This window comes from Lepus europaeus, chromosome 5, assembly GCF_033115175.1.
Source record: "Lepus europaeus isolate LE1 chromosome 5, mLepTim1.pri, whole genome shotgun sequence".
Taxonomy (NCBI): Eukaryota; Metazoa; Chordata; class Mammalia; order Lagomorpha; family Leporidae; genus Lepus; species Lepus europaeus.
Window position 1 is genome coordinate 43,224,871 of NC_084831.1, and position 17,281 is coordinate 43,242,151.

At 40.7% G+C, this 17,281-nt stretch overlaps 1 protein-coding gene across 5 annotated transcripts in view; it reads left to right on the forward strand.

The window, feature by feature from the left end:
* The window catches only part of OSBPL9 (oxysterol binding protein like 9), a 194,666-nt gene that overhangs the window by 164,583 nt on the left and 12,802 nt on the right, over nucleotides 1-17,281 (forward strand). For all 5 annotated transcript variants that reach the window (XM_062191311.1, XM_062191312.1, XM_062191307.1 and 2 more), the window contains 3 exons: nucleotides 2,932-3,091; nucleotides 9,352-9,464; nucleotides 9,573-9,691. In XM_062191311.1, the coding sequence (XP_062047295.1) occupies nucleotides 2,932-3,091; nucleotides 9,352-9,464; nucleotides 9,573-9,691 (392 nt within the window). The remainder of the gene's footprint in view (nucleotides 1-2,931; nucleotides 3,092-9,351; nucleotides 9,465-9,572; nucleotides 9,692-17,281) is intronic.

The window sequence follows — 17,281 nt, forward strand, 5'->3', positions numbered from 1 at the left end:
CAGGTCTCCCACACGTGTGGCAGGAATCCAACTACTTGAGGCATCACCATTGCCTTCCAGTGTCTTCAATAGCAGGATGTGGAATTAGGCACAAGAGTCAAAAGTTGAACCCAAGCACTCTGATGTGGGACATGTCTTATCCTCAAACCTGTCCCTTCCTGTTTGTTCTCTATGAAGTGGGATTATGTCAGAACTTTGAAACAGCCAAAATGTATCTACTTAAAAATATATAAGGGGCCATTTACAGGCGCTAGCGCTGTGATGTAGTGGGTTAAGCTGCCACTCACAGTACCAGCATTCCATATAGTCACCAGTTTGAGTTCCAATTGCTCCACTTCCAATCCAGCTCCCTGCTTATGTGTCTGGGAAAGCAATGGAAAATGGCCTAAGTGCTTGGGCCCCTGTGCCCACATGGGAGACTCGGAAGAAGCTTCTGGCTCCTAGCTCCTGGCTTCAGCCTGGCCTGGTCCTGGCCATCACAGCCATTTAGGGAGTGAACCATTAGATGGAAAATAATCTCTGTCTCTCTCTCTCTAACTCTGCCTTTCAAATAAATAAATCTTTAAAAAGATAATTATAAACTAAATAGTGATGGGCTCTTCATTGTGTATATTAATTTTAATATAAATATTTCCAGAAGATAAAGTCTATTTTCTGGAAATTTTTTCAGGAGATATTTCAAAATTCCGACAGTTTAGAATAGCAGATTTAAAGAAATTTTTTAAAACTTAAGTAAGTGGATGGCCGGCACCGTGGCTTAACAGGCTAATCCTCTGCCTTGCGGCGCCGGCACACCAGGTTCTAGTCCCAGTTGGGGCGCTGGATTTTATCCCGGTTGCCCCTCTTCCAGGCCAGCTCTCTGCTATGGCCCAGGAAGGCAGTGGAGGATGGCCCAAGTCCTTGGGCCCTGCACCCGCATGGGAGACCAGGAGAAGCACCTGGCTCCTGCCCTTGGATCAGCGAGATGCACCGGCCACAGCAGCCATTGGAGGGTGAACCAACGGCAAAAAGGAAGACCTTTCTCTCTGTCTCTCTCTGTCACTATCCACTCTGCCTGTCAATAAATAAGTGGGGCCAGCGCTGTGGTACAGTGTGTTAAAACCCTGGCCTGCAGCACCAGCATCCATTATGGGTGCTGGTTCATGTCCCAGCTGCTCCACTTCTAATCCAGCTCTCTGCTAATTTACCTGGGAAAGCAGTGAGGGATGGTTCAGGTCCTTGGGCCCCTGCAGCCACGTGGGAGACTCGGAAGAAGCTCCTAGCTCCTGGCTTCAAATCACTTCAGTTCCAACTATTGTGGCCCTTTGAGGAGTGAACCAGTGGATGGAAGTTCTCTCTCTCTCTCTCTCTCTCCCTCTCTCCCTCTCTCCCTCTCTCCCTCTCTCCCTCTCTCCCCCTCCCTCTCCCTCCCTCTCTCTCCCCCACTCCCTGTCCCTTCCTCCTTACATCCCTCCCTCCACCCCCCATCTCTGTCTCTCTTTCTCTGTCTCTACCTCTCTGTGTAATTCTTAAAAAAAGAAAAAGAAAAAAAAAAAAAAAACTCTAAGTAAGTGAGACAGATGTTAGACCTAGGTATGTGTACAATCCATATTCAAGTGAGTTTGAGTAATGGCCCTGCCCCAATTCCAGCTTCCTGCTAATGTGAGGCATCAGGTGATGGCTTAAGTACTTGGGTCCCTGCCACACACTTGGGATATCCAGGTCGAGTTCCTGACTCCCAACTTAGGCCTGGCTCTATTCTGGTTGATATAGGCATTTGGGAAATAAATCAGCAATAGGAGTTCTCTGTGTGTTTTTCTGTTCCCCACCTTCATATAAAGAAATAAAAATAATTTAGTGTGTGATTTATGTTTTACTTTTCAAACTATATTTTCTCCACCTTTTTTTTCCTTTACCTCTTTCAGTAATAGAAAAAAAGAACAGTTAACCTATCATGTTGTTTGATCTCTATGTCTCAGTTCTTTGGTTTGCAGTTCCCATTCAAACCCATTTTATTCTTAAACATATTTGCAATTTTGCCATCACCTGGAGTAATTGCATTTATAATTCCTGGTCTCTTTTTCCCCATTCTTATAAAAAAAAGTTTGTTTCCTCTCTTACTTCTGCTAGTGAGGAGAAAGAGATATTTTAATGTGATTGCCACATGAGCTACCTCTAGAATTTCTACAGTAAGCATTATCTTTTAGGTAACAAACTTTTCATATTATTTTAAAACTGTTTGTGAGCCTGGCAACAAAGTGTGGGAGAGCAAATTGTTTTCTTTTTTTCTTAAGGCTGCTCCCTTAGTCTTTTTCCCATTCTACATTCTTCCCATAGTAGCCCTCTGTTTTCATCTTTGCTCCAAAGCCCCGAACATCTGATATAAACTTAGGTGTGGAAAAGAAGTAAAAAATTTAGGTGGTGTGTGCCCAGGACTTTGTGCAGAGATTTTTCATTTTCCATGTGACTGCTGGAAAATATTGACAGATATGAGTGTTATATCCTGAATAATGTTTTCACATTTGTGTGGTCTTAATATTCTTTGCATTTTGCATTCCCATGGTTCACTGCTACATTTTTAGATGTCTGAATTACAGTATTATATAAGAGCCTGGACTTTCTTTTGGTTCTGGTGTCTGTTAAGGGACTTATAACACAAAAGCTTACATACTCAGAAGTTCTGCTCTAATTTTAAAGATAAATTAATATTTATAGAACGGGAGCGTGACATTTTTTCATTTATTTAAAAGGCTCTATCCCCATTCTGTAACGTGATGTGCCTTATTTGTGTGTGTATAATTTAAATGTTGAGTTTCCTTTCAAATCATATAGAGAGTTCTACCAACTTACTTTTCCTTGGTTTCCAAAAGGTCTGCTTTGACTCTTCTCTGACTGATTTCTTCTCTGCTATTGCCAGCACTTTTCACTGATTAAAAACTTTCCACTTCCTAGGCAGTGGGCATTCACCACCTAGCAGCAGTCTCACTTCTCCAAGCCATGTCAACTTGTCTCCAAATACAGTCCCAGAGTTCTCTTATTCTAGCAGTGAAGATGAGTTCTATGATGCTGATGAATTCCACCAAAGTGGCTCATCCCCAAAGCGCTTAATAGAGTAAGTAGATGACTAAAGTATGTATTGAAACAACTCTGCTGATTTTTAAAAATATAATTTGATTTTAAGATTATGTTAATGACAGATTTGCCTTGTAAGTTATTTTTTAGAGAACAGTAAAAAGGACAACTTATTTTTAATTGGCTTATTAAGCAAAACAAGTTCTGTTGAAAAGTTCTGATTTTACTCCTAATTCCAAATCGAATAAATAGCATCAGCCATAGTAATGTTCCAGTGTTGTTAGTTGAACTCTCTGGACGTTTCTAAAGTACCAACACTGGGAGAGGATCCAAAGATGATGAATAAGCTACAAAGTATTATGCAAATAAAATGTTACTGTCTTGTTTCTATATTACAAGGGAGATACTCACACCTATAAGCCTAGTATGGTGCTAGTTAGAAGAATGATACAGTAGTTAAAAAGAACAAGTTCTTGCCTTCAAAGAATGTACAGTCTGTTTGGGAAACAAGAGATATTTATAGTCTGGTGCTATGTATGTAAAGTATCTTAATCCATGCCAGCGCTGTTGCATAGTAAGCTAAGCCTCCGCCTGCAGCACCAGCATCCCATATGGGCACTGGTTTGTGTCCTGACTGCTCCTCTTCCAATCTAGCTCTCTGCTTATGGCCTGGGAAAGTAGTGAAAGATGGCCCAAGTGCTTGGGCCCCTGCACCCACATGGGAGAGCCTGAAGAAGCTCCTGGTTCCTGGCTTCAGATTTACCCAGCTCCAACTGTTGTAGCCATTTGGGGAGTGAACCGGCAGATGGAAGACCTTTCTCTCCTTCTCTCTTTCTCTCTCTCTAACTCTATTTCACAACTAAATAAATAAGTAAATTAAAAAATTTTTTAAAAATGTCTTAATCCATTCAGGTTGCTATAAACTCAGTAAATTATCTCATGAGTGATGGACAGTTGCTGATCAGGGCTGTATTTTTAGAAAAATAGACTTGCCTAAATTTAATACAATTGAATGCATTGGGGGCTGGATTATAGGTATTGAGACCAGGCACCAAAACCTGATAGTAAACTGAAAAAGGTAGATGACCTGAGCTAAGGTTATAGCATTGGGAATGGAAGAAAGTTCATACATTGTAATGAGCTACAGGTAGATTTTGACAAATCTTGATAATAGGTATTTTTTCCATTGTTACGAAGTATTTGACCTATTTTATACCCTCATATGAAAGTCAAGTGTGTACCGTTGTACAGAAGAGGGTAACTGGCATTTATTTCCTCATTAGCTAATCACAGTATTTTCAGCTCTAATGAAACACAGGCTTCTATGGTTAAGACTTTGGATTCTGAAATCTCAGTAAGAGTGGATTCTAAAACTATTTTGCTTCAAAAATGTGTGATCCTGGTCAAATTATTTAACCTATGTAGTCCTCAGTTTCCTTATTTGTAAAATGAGGATCATAATAGTTTGAGCTATTATGATTATTAAAGGGATTATTATGAATACTTAAATAATATATGAGGGCCTGTGCTGTGGCATAGTGGGTTAAGCTGCTGCCTGCTGTGCCAGCATCCCATATGGGTGCCAATTTGAGTCCCAGTTGTTCTACTTCCCATCCAGCTCCCTGCTAATGTGTCTGGGAAAGCAGAAAAATTTTTCTGATAGAATTCAAAGAAAGCAAACACTTGAGAGAAAATTACAAAGTAAAAGGTTGAATTTTGAAGGATCAATACTTACTTTCTTTAAATAGAAACAATCTCTTACTCCATATGGTAGCTGTTGCTTTAAATCAGGGGCTGGGAAGATCTGTACTGCAGGCTGTGTAAGACCCACAAAATCATTTGGTCTGGCCTTGCCAAGGTAACCTCAGGTGGAACTCAGAATTCAATAAATCAATAGCAGGTTAATTTTTAAGTTGTTAATTTTGAATATAGCCTGGGAATGATGTTATAAATATCTAAATGGCTCTTGGCAAAGTATAATGGAATGTCACTTGCTAGTAAATAGACTCATCTGTCCATGCCCAAAGCAAAATAATCAGCAAAAGCCTGATAATACAAGGTTAGCACTTTGTAACATCCTTGGTCTGTCTCCAGTTTAAATGATTCTTCTGAAATGTTTCTGAAATAGAAACATTCAAAAGCTGTTACAACATGTCTACAAAGTAATCTGTAGGCTCTTGGGCTTCTCCCATTCCTGTCTCTTAAAATTCCCTCTTTGGACCTCCCTAGTTCCTTACCCCATTACAAACTTTCCATTGGAAAGGATCCACCACAGTTAAGTTTTGTGTACAGTTAATCTACTCTTGGTCCCATCTTTCTTCATCAATTTCACATCCTCCTTGTACATGCTAGTCTAGAATCTAAAAATGGTACAGACTACAGATGTCTTGTTTGGCCAGCACAGTGTTTTTGAACCTGTTTTTTGTTTTGTTTCTAACTGGGGCTTTAAATCCCTTACAGTTGGATGTGCTAGCTCAGATTCCATGTTGTCTTTACAAACCTGGCCCTGCTTGCATGTTTATGTTTTCTGTATGTTCTGTAATACCTGCTAGATCACCTGCTAACACTGGCTTTCTAACTCACATGTCAGGTTCATTTACTACTTCCTGTCTCTGTCTCTTTCTAAAGGAAGAAAACTTGAAAGCTTAAGTTTCACAGAGATACAGTGTGGGTCATATATTAGATGTGTAATAAATTGTTACTGTAAGTTCAGAGCTTTACATTTTTTGTTGTACTCTATTAACTTATGCTTAAATTCTAGGTAAGTTAGCCAAGTGAAAATTGAAAATTTCCTATAGGCATATATGTTGTTATTGTCTTTAACTATATTCTTTAAATCCTTTGTCCTGAATGGGGTAAATTATGAAATGGCTAGTTCACTCCCAAAATGGCCACGTCAGCCAGGGCTGGTCCAGGCTGAAGCCAGGAGCCTGGAGCTCCATCTAGGTCTCCCACATGGGTACAGGGGCCCATCCCTCCACTGCTTTCCCAAGTACATTAGCAAGAATCTGAATCAGAAGTGGAGCAGCTGGAACTCAAACTGGAGTTCATATGGAATGCTACCATTGCAGGTGGCAGCTTAACCTGCTGTGTCACAAGGCTCCTGACTTTTTGAACATTAAGTGTTTCACTCTGCCCAGCCATGGTTTGTTTGTTTGTTTGTTTCTTTCTTTCTTTCTTTCTTTTTTAAATTTATTTGGGAGGTAGAGTTACAGACAGTGAGAGAGAGAAACAGAGGGAAAGGTCTTCCTTCCGTTGGTTCACTCCCCAAATGGCCACTATGGCCGGTGCCGCGCCGATCCGAAGACATGAGCCAGGTGCTTCCTCCCGGTCTCTGATGCGGGTGCAGGGCCCAAGCACGTGGGCCATCCTCCACTGCCCTCCCGGGCCACAGCAGAGAGCTGGACTGGAAGAGGAGCAACCGGGACTAGAACTGGTGCCCATATGGGATGCTGGCGCCACAGGTGGAGGATTAACCGAGTGAGCACGGCGCCGACCCCTAGCCATGGTTTCTAACTATGAGTAAGGAGAAAAAGCATAGCATAAAAAGATCTGATCTTAGGAATTGCATGTTAAGATTTACATTTTTTAAGATTTGGGGTTTTAGGTCAGATGATTTCAGAGATTGACTCTATTGATGATGTGTCACAGAGCCACAAAACATTTTGAAGATAATTTTCATGTAGTTCTTTTATTGATAGTTTGATTTCTCTTACATAAATTTTTTTGCTCCTATTTTGTCCCCTGGTAAAACTAGTGAGATAGACATTAATTACAATGCATTGCAATTAATACTACTGAATTATAAATGAAACAATATTTAGTTACCTAAGGGTTTTTGAAAAATAGGTCAAAAGAAGGTAAGTAACCAGGGCAAACTAGTCTATATTAGAATACATAATGAATTTTTAAAAAATATGTATGTAGTTATTGGAAAGGGAGAGTTACAGAGAGGTAGAGAGAGAAAGGTCTTCCATCCGTTGGTTCCCCCCTCAAATGGCTGCAATGGTTGAAGCTGTGCTGATCCGAAGCCAGGAGCCAGGAGCTTCTTCTGGGTCTCTGCTCTGGGCCCAAGGCCATCTTCTACTGCAGTCCCAGGCCATAGTAGAGAGATGGATAGGAAGTGGAGCAGCCAGGACTCTTAACTGGCACCCATATGGGGTGCCAACACCACAGGCAGTGGCTTTATTCACTACACCACAGTGGTGACCCCCATAATGAATTCTAACACAAGCAAAGGCAGAGGACTTTGAGCATGATGAAACTATGCGTATGAGTCTACAGTGGCATACACATGTTGTCATACGTCCATCAGAGCCCAGAGAATGCACAGAACCAAGAGTGAACCCTAATGTGAACTATGGACTTCTGATGATACCAATGTGCCGGTATAGGCTCGTCGATTGTAACAAATGTACCACTGGGTACACAGTTTGATGGGGAAGATGGGACAGGGAGTAACTGAGACTCACCTTTCTGCTCATTTTTGCTATGAACCAAAAACTGCACTATAAAATAAAATTTGCTGTAAGATATCAAAAGAAGGTAAGTACCAAGGGCAAGCTATGTAAAGTAGGTTTCATACCTGTCATTTTGTAATAAGACTGATGATTACATCTTATAAATAAATAACTGTATGTGAGAAATGTGGTTTGTAGTTTTACAGTGAATAATTAAGCTATGTCTTTCTGATTATCCTCTCATTTTTATAGAAATCTTTACCTGAGTAAGTTATGATCACAGATATATAATAGAGGAGCTTTTTTTAGACCCTGTTAACAGTTATAATAAATTTGCTTGTAAAAGTAATATGATTTTGGGGCCAGCCTTTTGGCATAGTGGGTTAATTTGCCGCATCCCATATGGGCACCTGTTCGAGGCCCAGCTGCTCCACTTGTGATCCAGCTCCCTGCTAATGCTCCTGGGAAAGCAGCAGAGGATGGCCCAAGTGCTTGAGCCTCTGCACCTATGTGGAAGACCTGGAAGAAGCTTCTGGCTCCTGTCTTCAGCCTGGCCCATCCCTGGCTGTCACAGCCATTTGGAGAGTGAACCAGAAGGTAGAAGGCCCCCTCCCCTCTAACTCTGCATTTCAAATAAATATAAATAAATCTTTTTAAAAAGTAATAGGAGTGTCAGCACCGCGGCACAGCAGGTTAATCCTCTGCCTGTGGCGCCAGCATCCCATATGGGCGCCGGTTCTAGTCTCAGCAGCTCCTCTTCCAATCCAGCTCTCAGCTATGGCCTGGAAAAGTAGTAGGCCCCTGCACCCACGTGAGAGACCAGGAAGAAGCTCCTGGCTCTTGGCTTTGGATCGGTGCAGCTCCCGGGCATTGCGGCCATCTGGAGAGTGAACCAGTGGAAGGAAGACCTTTCTCTCTCTCTCTTCCTCTCACTGTCTGTAGCTCTACCTCTCAAATAAATAAATAAATAAAAATCTTTAAAAAAAAAAAAGTAATAGGATTTGGAGCTGGCACTGTAGTGCAATAGGTTAATCTGCAACCTGTGGTGCCAGCATCTCATATGGGCGTCGGTTCTAGTCCTGGCTGCTCCTCTTCCAATCCAGCTCTCTGCTGTGGCCTGGGAAAGCAGTAGACGATGGCCTGAGCAGTGGGGCCAGCCCCTGCATCTGCATGGGAGACCCAGAAGAAGATCCTGGCTCCTGGCTCCTGGTTCCAACCATTGTGGCCATTTGGGGAATGAACCAGTGGATGGAAGACCTTTCTATCTGTCTTCTTCTCACTGTCTGTAACTCTATCACTAAAAAAGAAAAAGTAATAGGATTTTATACATTTTGTAGTTTTCAAGAAAACTTTTTAAATAACTGGGAATAGTGTTGTTATTGATGTGGACTTTTATCAAAGGATCTCAAAAATTATAGACCTGACATGTTCTAGCACTTAGTAAGACTGTTCTAGAAACTGTTGTGAAAAATTGTTTCATAGGTGTGTTTATACAAGGCAACAAAATCAGAAAATGAACTCTCATTTTAAACTTGTATGCAGAGGTAAAAATGTCACTCAATTTTTAAAGGTATCTATGCTAGCATTTCAGCATGGCTAGGCTAAACACTATTCAGGCACTTTAAGATGAGAGACTTTTATTTGTAGTCTTGGAATGGGGGTGACAGGGAGATGGTTGGAAAGCACTTACATATGTCAGTAACCAGCAGACTGTAGGTCTCTAGTCCATTTCTGTCACCTACTTGTATTATTGGTTTTAAGAAATTTTGTAAATTAATGTCTTAGTATGATCCTAAATGCATTCCTTAGCTGAAGATGGTGATTATGTTTTTGTTTTTAGTTCTTCTGGATCTGCCTCTGTCTTGACACACAGCAGCTCAGGAAATAGTATGAAGCGTCCAGATACCACAGAATCACTTAATTCCTCCATGTCTAATGGAACAAGTGATGCAGGTAATGACCTTTGAGAATTTTTCTTTTTGTAAGAAACATATATAATACTGGTAGCAGCACAGATTGGCCCAATTAAATACCAGCCTAAGAAGATGTGTTTTATTTTAGACCTTTTTGATTCGCATGACGATAGAGATGATGACGGAGAGGCAGGGTCAGTGGAGGAGCACAAGAGTGTTATCATGCACCTCTTGTCACAGGTTAGGCTCGGAATGGATCTAACTAAGGTAAGAATCGAATTTGGCATTTGATGTAAGTCTGTGTGCGTGTGTGTGTGTGTGTGTGGTGATAGTGCCTGCAAATGCAGAAAAGGTGACGTAACTTCCTTTTATACTCATGTCTTACTGTTATCTAATATATATGTAGACAAGTAAGCTAAAGTTTGTTTGTAGAGGAATTAAATAAATGGAACTAAAATAATTTTGAAAAGAGTAGTTTGTATGTGTTGTATGGGTTAACATTTGGATTGTATTTGGGGCACATGAAGAATAGTTAGGAGATGGGTTAGTAGTTTGGGCAAAACTTGAAACAGTATTGTGAGTACAGAATCAAAATGAACAGAGCTTTGGTCTTGGGGTCAGAAGAGCTGTGTTTACAACCTACCTCTCTGCTATCATATAACTAATGAGACCTTGAGCCAAGTCCCTTACTCTGTGATCTTCAAGTTCCTTATATTCAGAATGGACATATGAGGGCGCTTCAAAGATCCATGCAAAAATGGAATTAAAACTAAGTATTTTGGTGTGAAAATTTTTGAAATACACACATAGATTTTTCACAATACAAATTATCCATGAACACAGGGTTGTAAGGATTGGAAAAGGGAGCCGGTACTGTGGCGTAGTGGGTGGAGCTACTGCCTGCCTCACCAGTATCCCATATACACATTGGTTCATGTCCTGGCTGCTCCGAGTCCGATCCAGCTCTCTGCTATGGCCTGAGAAAGCAGTAGAAGATGGCTTAAGCCCTTAGGCCCCTGTACCGACGTGGGAGGCCTGGAAGAAGCTCCTGGCTCCTGGCTTCAGGTTGGCCCAGCTCCAGCTGTTGTGGCCATTTGGGAAGTGAACCAGCAGATAGAAGACCTCTCTCTCTCTCTCTCTCTCTCTCTCAGCTCAGCTCAGTTTTTCAAATAAATAAATAAATCTTTTTTTTTTTTTTTAAAGGATTGGAAGAGCTGTCAGTGTAAAATTGTATAACTCAGCCGGCGCCGTGGCTCAATAGGCTAATCCTCTGCCTGCGGTGCTGGCACACCGGGTTCTAGTCCGGTTGGGGCGCCGGATTCTGTCCTGGTTGCCCCTCTTCCAGGCCAGCTCTCCGCTGTGGCCCGGGAGGGCAGTGGAGGATGGCCCAAGTCCTTGGGCCCTGCACCCCATGGGAGACCAGGAGAAGCACCTGGATCCTGGCTTTGGATCAGCGTGGTGCACCAGCCACAGCGCGGCAGCCATTGGAGAGTGAACCAACAGCAAAGGAAGACCTTTCTCTCAGTCTCTGTCTCTCACTGTCCACTCTGCCTGTCAAAAAAAAAAAAAAAAAAAATTGTATAACTCATAATGAGTAATATAATTAGTCTGAATTTGAATTTTTAAAAAATTTTTTAAAAAATATTTATTTATTTATTTGAAAGACAGTTACAGAGCAAGAGAGAGACAAAGAGACAGAGAATGAGATCTTTCATCTGCTGGTTCACTCCCCAGTTGGCCACACTGACTGGAGCTGATGTGATCCAAAGCCAGAAGCCAGGAGCTTCCTCTGGGTCTCCCATGTAGGTTCAGGGGCCAAAGCACTTGGGCCACCCTCTGCTGCTTCCCTAGGCATCAACAGGGAACTGGATCAGAAGTGGAGCAGCTGTGATTCGAACTCATACCCATATGGGATGCTGGTGCTGCAGGCGGCAGCTTAACCCACTACAACATGGCACCAGCCCCCTAAATTTGAATTGAAACTCAGAGCATTGAATAGAGTGCTGAGCTTATTTAGGAAGCTGGTGTGTGGGTACCTCTGTCTGCCCTCATCACTCTAGAAGCCTCGTACTTTCTCTTCGTTGTCCTCATAGCGCTGCAGAGTAGGTGTTCTTGTCAAATGAACTCACAGGGGTTAAGTAAGTTGAGTGAATCATAATAAGCGGCAGAACTGAGATTCTAATCTGACCTGTGATTTAAAAAGCTATAATCTTTCCACTGTTGCCCTTGTCTCAAGGATTTAGGCTGTAGTAGCTTTCATATTGATTGGATTATTATTCTACCCAGGTTTGGAAATCAACTCTAGTACTATAATCCTTGTCAGTATTGGACTTCATTTTGGTTTTGAAATAGAGGACCATTAAGAAAAAAGAGTAATCCATAATGCCTTCTAATAAGTGCCTATAAAAAAATCTTTTAATCTAAGTGAAAAGAGAAGGACAAAGATAACATTAATTTGTGGAGCCCAACATACTTATCAGGGATATACTAGGTAGGAGAGTATTTGCAGAAGGTTGTCCCAAGAATTGCTTCATAAATTATTAGATTGCATAACTGCTGGTCTTCCTGTCCTTGCTAGGAAGGACATTTGTTTTCAGAAGTGGATCATTATACTTCCTTTCTTCTCTCATTGGCTGGAGCCAGACATGTGTCCATACCTAAACTAGTCATGGACAAGAGAAGTTAAATGACTGGTTTAGATTAATTAATCCGTATTCGCTTCTTGAGACTGAGCAGGGAGGGTCATGGCAACAGATACATAGCCTGAACCTGAGCTGAGTCAGAATTCTCTAGGGGGGGATTAGACATCTAGGTAGACAATCAAGAGTGTCTACCCCAATCAGGTTTTAATTCTGGCCTCACATTAATTCTGTGCCACATTATCCATATTTGAGCCTGTAGTCACCAAAATCTTACTATATGAGTATTATTAATGATATAATAACTACTTTTTACTTAATATACTGAAAATTAGCCATCTTAGTAATCTTTATAGCCATGAACAAATGGCCATGATCACCAGCAAATTTTGAAATCTTGATTTCTTTTGCACTTTCCAAAATATTATTTCAATAATGCCTTAAATTTGTATCTTACTCTATTCCAGAAAATGTCTTCTTCCTTAAAATACTTGCAAAACACATTCATTTTCCAAATACTTTTCAGTTTGTAGAGCTACTACAAAGTCATATCCCATTTGCTTTATGTAGTCTTCAAAACAATCCTAAGTTATAAGCCTGGCATTTAATTATCTTCCTTTTACAGGAACTTAGAGAAGCAGAGTTAATTGTCCAGGGCCTCATCATAGCTATGAAATGGCAAAACAAACACTTGAACCTTGGTTGGAGGAAACCAAGCCCAACTTCCTTTTTATCATTGTCCCAGCAGGTTGACATCATGCTGTGCGTCAGCATGCTGGAAGTGTTGAAGACCTATGCAATGAGGGTTCTCAAACACATTTTTAAGTAGGAGGAAAAAGATTTTTTCTTGATTATAAGTGAATTCAGACTTCTTTTTTATGTTATGTTTCTTTTTTATCTTCTGAATTATTTCTTCAATTTCTTTGTCCCTTTTTCTAGTGGAGTAATCTTTTTCTGAGTTTTCTTAAATAGTAAGAAATTGTACTAAGTCAGTATATAAAGTCTATCTGCCCATCCAACCATATTTAGAGTAGAAACTTATAGACTTCAAAAAGTTAGTGGAAAATGTAATTAAAAGCTAATTTTCGTATAAAAAAATTTTAAATCCATGCAGATAAGAGGTCTTCCAGATGCTCTTGGAAGATGTATATTATGGAAAAAATTTTGCCTGGATATCAGTTTTGTATCAAAAAAAAAGTCTTTTAATCTTTTAATTACATTTCCCACTTATCCTTTGAAGTACCCTCATATGTAAACTTACTTGAAATGTAAATGCTGGCGTCTGAAAAATTCTGAGTATTAAAGCCCAGTTTCCCCTTCCATGCTGCTAGTTCCCTTCTGCACTCCTCTGCACCTGCCCACTGCTTCGGTAGTTAATCTCTGCCACACCCCCATTTCTTGTCTTTGCCTTTTTTTTTTAACTTTTATTTAGTAAATATAAATTTCCAAAGTACAGTTTATGGATTACAATGGCTTTCCGCCCCCATAACTTCCCTCCCACTCGTACCCCTCCCATCTCCCGCTCCCTTTCCCATTCCATTCACATCAAGATTCATTTTCAATTATCTTTATATACAGAAGATCGATTTAGTATATATTAAGTAAAGATTTCATCAGTTTGCACCCACACAGAAACACAAAGTGTAAAATACGGTTTCAGTACTAGTTATAGCATTAATTCACATTGGACAACACATTAAGGACAGATCCCACATGAGGAGTAAGTACACAGTGACTCCTTTTGTTGACTTAACAATTTGACACTCTTGTTTATGGTGTCAGTAATCTCCCTAGGCTCTAGTCATGAGTTGCCAAGGCCATGGAAGCCTTTTGAGTTCACCAACTTCAATTTATTCCGACAGGGTCATAGTCAAAGTGGAAGTTCTCTCCTCCCTTCAGAGAAAGGTACCTCCTTCTTTGATGGCCCCATTCTTTCCACTGGGATCTCACTCGCAGAGGTCTTTCATTTAGTTTTTTTGTTTTTTTTTGTTTGTTTGTTTGTTTGTTTTGCCAGAGTGCCTTGGCTTTCCATGCCTAAAATACTCTCATGGGCTCTTCAACCAGACCTGAATTCCTTAAGGGCTGATTCTGAGGCCAGAGTGCTGTTTAGGACATCTGGCATTCTATGAGTCTGCTGTGTATCCAGCTTCCCATGTTGGATCGTTCTCTCCCTTTTTTATTCTATCAGTTAGTATTAGCAGACACTAGTCTTGTTTGTGTGATCCCTTTGACTCTTAGACCTATCAGTGTGATCAATTGTGAACTGAAATCGATCATTTGGACTAGTGAGATGGCATTGGTACATGCAACCTTGATGGGATTGTATTGGAATCCCCTGACACATTTCTAACTCCACCATTTGGGTCAAGTCAGCTTCAGCATGACACAAATTGTACATCTCCTCCCTCTCTCATTCCCACTCTTATATTTAACAGGGATCACTTTTCAGTTAAATTTAAACACCTAAGAATAATTGTGTGTTAATTACAGAGTTCAACCAATAGTACTGGAACAAAAAAAAAAAATACTAAAAGGGGTAAAGTATTAAATTGTACATCAACAGTCAGGACAAGGGCTGATCAAGTCAATGTTTCTCATAGTGTCCATTTCACTTCAACAGGTTTCCCCTTTGGTGCTCAGTTAGTTGTCGCCGATCATGGAGAACATATGATATTTGTCCCTTTGGGACTGGCTTAATTCACTCAGCATGATGTTTTCCAGATTCCTCCATCTAGTTGCAAATGACCAGATTTCATTGTTTTTATTGGTTTTTTTTTGTTTGTTTGTTTGTTTTAATGCTGTATAGTATTCTATAGAGTACATGTCCCATAATTTCTTTATCCAGTCTACTGTTGATGGACATTTGGGTTGGTTCCAGGTCTTAGCTATTGTGAATTGGGCTGCAATAAACATTAATGTGCAGACGGCTTTTTTGCTTGCCAATTTAATTTCTTTTGTATAAATTCCAAGGAGTGGTATGGCTGGGTTGTATGGTAGGGTTATATTCAGGTTTCTGAGGAATATCCAGACTGACTTCCATAGTGACTTAACCAGTTTGCATTCCCACCAACAGTGGGTTAGTGTCCCTTTTTCCCCCACATCCTTTCCAGCATCTATTGTTGGTAGATTTCTGAATGTGAGCCATTCTAACCTGGGTGAGGTGGAACCTCATTGTGGTTTTTTTTTTTTTTTTTTTTTTTTTTTTTTTTTTATTTTTTTTTTTTTGACAGGCAGAGTGGACAGTGAGAGAGAGACAGAGAGAAAGGTCTTCCTTTTGCCGTTGGTTCACCCTCCAATGGCCGCCGCGGTAGGCGCGCTGCGGCCGGCGCACCGCGCTGATCCGATGACAGGAGCCAGGTGCTTATCCTGGTCTCCCATGGGGTGCAGAGCCCAAACACTTGGGCCATCCTCCACTGCACTCCCTGGCCACAGCAGAGAGCTGGCCTGGAAGAGGGGCAACCGGGACAGGATCGGTGCCCCGACCGGGACTAGAACCCGGTGTGCCGGCGCCGCAAGGCGGAGGATTAGCCTAGTGAGCCGCGGCGCCGGCTTCATTGTGGTTTTGATTTGCATTTCCCTGATTGCTAGTATCTTGAACATTTTTCATGTGTCTGTTGGCCATTTGGATTTCTTCTTTTGAAAAATTTCTATTGAGGTCCTTGGCCCATCTCTTAATTGGTTTTTTTTTTTTTTTTTTTTTTTTTGATGTTCTAGAGTTTCTTGATTTCTTTGTAGATTCTGGTTATCAACCCTTTATCTGTTGCATAGTTTGCAAATATTTTTTCCCATTCTTTCGGTTGCCTCTTCACTTTCCTGACTGTTTCTTTTGAAGTACAGAAACTTCTCAATTTGATGCAATCCCAAATGTTAATTTTGGCTTTGACTGCCTTTGCTCCCGGGGTCTTTTCCAAGAGTCTTTGCCGGTACCTATATCTTGTAGGGTTTCTCCAATATTTTCTAATAATTTGATGGTGTCAGGTTGTAGATTTAAGTCTTTAATCCATTTGAGTGGATTTTTGTGTAAGGTGAAAGGTAAGGGTCTTGCTTCATGCTTCTGCATGTGGAAATCCAATTTTCCCAGCACCATTTATTGAATAGACTGTCCTTACTCCAGGGATTGGTTTTGGATCTTTTATCAAATATAAGTTGGCTCCCTCTCTCTTCCTCTCTCTAGCCCTGCCTCTCAATAAATAAAGCTTTAGGGAAAAAAAAATATTCTGGGCTGGCAGTGTTTCTCTCTTAGTACCTGGGCTATGTCTCGCCATTCCCTTCTAGCCTGTAGGGTTTCTGATGAGAAGTCTGCTGTGACTCTAATTGGAGATCCTCTGAGAGTAGTCTGACGTTTCTCTCTTGCACATTTTAGATTCTTTTCTTTATGTTTCACAGTGATGAGTTTGATTACTACGTGTCGTGGTTAGGATCTCTTTTGGTCATGTTTACTAGGGGTCCTATGAGCTTCCTGTACTAGGATGTCTCTGTCCTTCTCTAAGCCGGGAAGTTCTCTGCAAGTATCTCACTAAAAAGGCCTTCTAATCCTTTCTCTCTCTCCATGCCTTCAGGAACTCCTAGAACCCGAATGTTGGGTTTTTTAATAGTATCCTGTAGATTCCCGACAATATTTTTTAGATTTCTAATTTCCTCTTCTTTTCTTTGGTTTGACTGTATACTTTCCTGTGCTCTGTCTTCTAAGTCCGATATTCTCTCTTCTGTTTCACTGACTCTTTTTAAGGCTCTCTAATGTGTTTGTCATTTGATCTGTTGAGTTCTTCATTTCATTTTGATTTCTCTTCACTATCACACTTTTCTGTTCTACTAGTTTCTGCGTTTCATTTTGATTCCTCCTTAAGATTTCATTTTCACAAATGAGATTTTCTATCCTGTCCAGTAAGGATTTCTGTAGCTCAAGCATTTGTTTTTGAAAACTTCTAAATGTTCTTATCATAAATTTTTTGAAATCTGTATCTTGCATTTCTTCCATCTCACCATCTTCATAATCTTGGCTTGGGGTGTCTTGTTCATTTGGGGGTGTCATAATGTCATCCTTGTTCTTGTTTTTTCAGTTTCTGTGTTTGTTGCTTGGCATTGTGGAGATATTCTTTGGATTCTTCTTCCCTCGCTGTGGTGTTTTTTTGTTGTTATACTATGACTGTATTAAGTGGACTGTCTGCTTTTGATGGAGCCTTAGAGGCTTGAGATGGGTGTGGCCTGAGAGCTCTGT